A 4,893-nucleotide genomic window follows, 5' to 3' on the forward strand; every position below is an offset into this window, starting at 1 on the left:
TCTTTCCACTAGATCGAACATATTTAAACCGGCTAAATCTCACCTTTCTAATCCGTCCATACTTTGTCACAAACACCAAGAAGAAGTTCGGATCATCATAGTCCTCCTTTCTCGCCCTGATCATATATACGATCTCCTCCTTGCGATTCTTAATTTCCGGAAAGAACTTGTACAACAGAGATCCGTGATGATTCATGCCATCGCTAAGATCGAATTGCCCCGCCTTCTTCTTATAAATCCGACCGGAGCTGGTGAAGAAAAGAATGTCATCTTTACCATGGCAAAAGGTCATGTAACGAATCGCATCCTTCTCCTTCAACTTGGGTTCAGGAACATTCACCCTCTTGAGATTCTGGTTGTACTTCTTGTCACACTCGGATCATGGAATCTGAGTCAAATAGGAGTTCTTGGTCAGAATCAAAACCATGCTTTCGTAATTCTGAGTATCCTCGTGGGAAATCTCTCCCGTTCCCTCCAGAAGATCTGTTCTTCTTTCGTCCTGATATGTCTCCTTAATGTTGGTCAATCTTTTAATCAATTCCTCCTTTTGTGCCTCTTCACTGGCAAGAAGGGCAACATTAAAGTCCCTCTCTTCCATTTTCTCCTTTTTCTCAGACTCCATGTCGGCTATGGAAAGTTTTTTCAATCGTCCAATTTTCAAATCAAAAATATCCCTAACCTGAGCCTCATCAAGTTGATATCTGGACATCATGTCATGTTCGGGAGTATCCGAGGTGGTGATGATGTGAATAGCCTCCATAATGTCGGCCACAACCCTCAATCTACCCTCAAGGATATGGATTCTCTTCTCAAGAACCTTTATACGGTAAGCGGCTCGATTTCTGAGTATATCCCTCTGATGCTCAACATACAAACTTAGAAGATCAAGAACCGAAAGTCTTTTCGGTTCCTTATTCACAAGAACAACAGGATTTGCCGCATAGGAAATCTGAAGTGAAGTGTGTTTGTATAGATTATTAAGCACCACATCCCCAGGACAACCCCTATATTCAATTACAACCCTAATACCTTCTATGCTAGATTCATCTCTGATAGCTGTTATATAGTCATGGAACACACGAACAAACTTCCTGTATTTACCCTTCTTGGCTTTCTCATCCTTTCTATAGTTAACTATCTGGGAAATAATTGCCGACTTCTTAACTCCATATGGAATCTCAGTAATAATGATCTTTCCCTTCTTCTCGCCCTCCTGTTCCAACACCACTTTACCCCTAATCCTAAAACTCTTCTTCCTACTCCCAGATACGTCATATCCAAAGTATCTCTTCACCCCATCTTGGTTAAGAACTGAACCTCCGGTTGGAAAATCCGGTCCTTTAATATACTGATGCATCTCTTCCACAGTAAGATTAGGGTTATTAATCAATGCAATGGACGCTTCCAAAACCTCCGAAAGGTTGTGTGGAGGAATCTTAGTAGCCAAACCAACAGCAATACCTTCACTACCATTAACAAGAACATTGGGTATTAGTGTAGGAAGATAAGCCGGTTCCTTCTTGGACTGGTCATAGTTGTCATGCATTTCCACCCAGTCCTCATCAAGCCCCTCCACAAACTGAGAGGATATCTTGCTCAATCTGGCCTCTGTATAACGCATAGCAGCCGGAGAATCACCATCTATGGAACCGAAATTACCTTGTCCATCTATAAGTGGATATCTCATGCTGAAGTCCTGAGACATTCGAACAAGGGCATCATAGATAGACATATCACCATGAGGGTGATAAGACCCCATAACGGAACCTACAATTGCCGCAGATTTTTTATATCTTTTGTCGTGGGTTAACCCATCTTTGTTGGCCGCAAAGATAATTCTTCTATGTACGGGTTTAAGTCCGTCCCTGTAGTCAGGAAGAGCTCGTGATTTGATCACGGACATGGAGTACTCCAAGAAAGAGCCTTCCATCTCTTCAGTAAGGTGCTTGTCAACGACCTTATCCGAAGACACGTCATTAAGTATTTTGGATACCCTTTCCCTGATCTTACTAGACATCTATCATTTTGGCTCTGGCATAATTCTGCTCAATAAATGCCAATCGAGGCCTGGAATCATCCCCCATAAAGTCCTCAAAAATCTTATTTTGAGCTTCTCTTTCCTGATCCAACTCAACCCTCAATAATGTTCTTTTGGTTGGGTCCATAGTTGTTTCTCTAAGTTGCGATGGAGACATCTCCCCCAGACCTTTAAACCTACTGATCTCCCAACCCTTTCTGCCCTCCTTAAGAAAATTATCTTTATCTTCTTCCTCCTTAAAGTACTTCACGTCTCCCTTATTATTGGATGCCTTATAAAGAGGTGGTTGCGCCACATACACTCTACCCTTCTCTATCAACTCATACATAAATCTATATATGAACGTAAGGATAAGGGTTCTGATGTGGGACCCATCAACATCAGCGTCGGTCATGATAATAATCTTGTTGTACTTCATTTTGGAAAAGTCAAAAGTAGAGTTACCATAGTCATATCCACATCCTATAGAAGAAATAAGACTTTTGATCTCCGAGTTTTCGAAGAACTTACTTTTATTCTTTGCCTTCCAGACATTCATCAACTTACCCTTAATTGGAAGAATTGCCTGATAGTCTCTGTCCCTTGCGCCTTTGGCGGAACCACCCGCCGAATCACCCTCTACTATGTACAACTCAGAAACTTCACTGTCCCTAAGGGCACAATCTGCCAACTTATCAGCATAGTTGATGATGTCATCACCTCTAAACTCCTTGGATGCCTTCTTAGTTTCTTCAATCTTCAGCCTTGTGTGAACGGATTCTTTAACCCTCACCAACACGGCCATCATCTGCTCATAATTCTCTTCGAAAAAATAATGGAGTTGCGTTCTAGTCACATCGGATATAAAGCTCTTTATCTCGGTGTTACTCAAAACATTCTTAGTTTGTCCCGAATATTCTGGATTCGAATACTTTAGGGAAACAATAGCAATCAAAGCATTTTCTATGTCAGCCTTCTCTATAATCTCCTGATGTTTAACCACCCTATTAGCAACTGCTTTCTCCCTAATACATTCCAAAATACCAGTCTTGAAGGCTTCCATGTGGGTACCTCCAGAAACAGTATCGATATTGTTACAGAAGGATTTAAGACCTGAAAAATTCTCATCGCAATACTGGAAAGCACATGCTATCTCTATTTTGTTTCGCTGGTCAGACTTTCTCCTGTCCTTAACATCCCCGGAATGCACAAAATCAACAATGTCCGAAATAGGAGTCTTATCTCCTCTAATGTGATCCACAAAGGCTCGCATTCCTTGTTCATAATGAAAATCCTCTGTGGTACCTGCAATTTCATTTACAAATCGAAAAGTCGTATTAGAGTTTAGATAGGCCAGTGTCTGAAACCTTTCCTTAATCAAAGACAAATCATATTGACCATCAACATCAAATATAGTAAAGTCTGGTTTTCAAGTTACGGTTGTTCCCGTCACCCCCTCATCCACATCCCCCACAATGTGTGGCTCCTGTTCAACCTGCCCTCCATTTCTAAATCTAACTTCATGTTTCTTGCCATCCCGACAAACCTCAACATGCATGAATTCAGAAAGAGCATTAACACAAGTTGAACCCACTCCGTGAAGACCCCCAGAAGTTTTGTAGGATGCATTGTCAAACTTACCACCGGCATGAAGAAGAGTAAATACAACCAACAAGTTGGATGTACCAGTAGACGGATTAATCCCTACAGGAATTCCTCTACCATTGTCACTAATACTAATGACATGATCCTTCTTGAGGGTTAAGGTCACCAGATTAGCATATCCAGCCTGAACCTCATCAACGGAGTTATCAAGTATCTCCCATATCAAATGATGCAGGCCACGAACATCCGTGGACCCAATATACATTCCGGGACGAGTCCTTACTGCCTCCAGACCCTCCAAAACCTTAATGGAGGAATCGTCGTAAAGTTTCTTTATGTCCTGATCGTTACTCACTCTTTTCTTTTAAGAAAATACCCTTCTTAGTTGTGAAAAACAATAATGAATCGGTAATGCTCTGAAATCCCACACCCGACTCCTTAAATCCACCAAAAGGAAGACAATCCGGAGACCTAGCTGGCGCAGAATTTATGTTAACCCTACCAAACTCTAATTTTAACGCAAAAGAAGCCATATGGTCGGTATCATCTCCAAATATAGAAGCCTGCAACCCATATCTAGAATCGTTGCAAAATGCTACTATTTCCTCTTCGTGTTCATAAAAACTAATGGCTAAAACAGGACCAAACACTTCCTCAGAATATATGATCATATCCTTTCTAACGTCCATAAAAACCACAGGGCTAACATAATTCCCATTCCTCATAAACTCCTTCCCTACCCTAACCGCTCCCTTAGACATCGCATCTTCATAACACTGACTCACCCTATTAGCCGAAGATTCATTTATTAAGGGTTCCTCCAACTTCAAGTCCTCCAAGGCTTTTTGAAGTTTGTCGATGAACTTAGACCTTAAACTTCCATGCACAAGAACTCTCTTTATGGAGGTACACCTCTGTCCCGAGAAGGAAAAAGCTCCTTTCATTATTTCCCCAACAGCCAAATCCAAATCTGCTTTGGGCATAACAACTGCTGGGTTATGCCCTCCCATCTCCAACTGTATAGGAATGCCCGAAGGAAGAACTTTTGTTATAGACCTTCCCACTGAAGAACTTCCTGTAAATGAAAAGGCATGAATTTCTTTCTCCTTGCCAAACCAATCCCCTATCTTTGAACCCTTGCCTATCAAATAATTAAAGGATCCGGGAGTAATTAGAAATCCATCAACAGTTACTTCATTTATCAACTTAGCAACATATCATCCACTCATAGTACCCTGAGTGGCCGACTTATGAACCACACAGTTTCCGGT

At 41.4% G+C, this 4,893-nt stretch overlaps 1 protein-coding gene across 1 annotated transcript; it reads right to left on the minus strand.

The window, feature by feature from the left end:
* Nucleotides 1–379: 379 nt before the first annotated feature.
* LOC116889694 (DNA gyrase subunit A-like) lies at nucleotides 380–1,930 on the minus strand. The gene has a single exon (XM_032890581.1). It carries the CDS (start codon nucleotides 1,928–1,930, stop codon nucleotides 380–382), a length of 1,551 nt encoding a protein of 516 aa, XP_032746472.1.
* Nucleotides 1,931–4,893: the final 2,963 nt, after the last annotated feature.

Source organism: Rattus rattus, unplaced genomic scaffold (assembly GCF_011064425.1).
Source record: "Rattus rattus isolate New Zealand unplaced genomic scaffold, Rrattus_CSIRO_v1 PGA_scaffold_52, whole genome shotgun sequence".
NCBI lineage: Eukaryota > Metazoa > Chordata > Mammalia > Rodentia > Muridae > Rattus > Rattus rattus.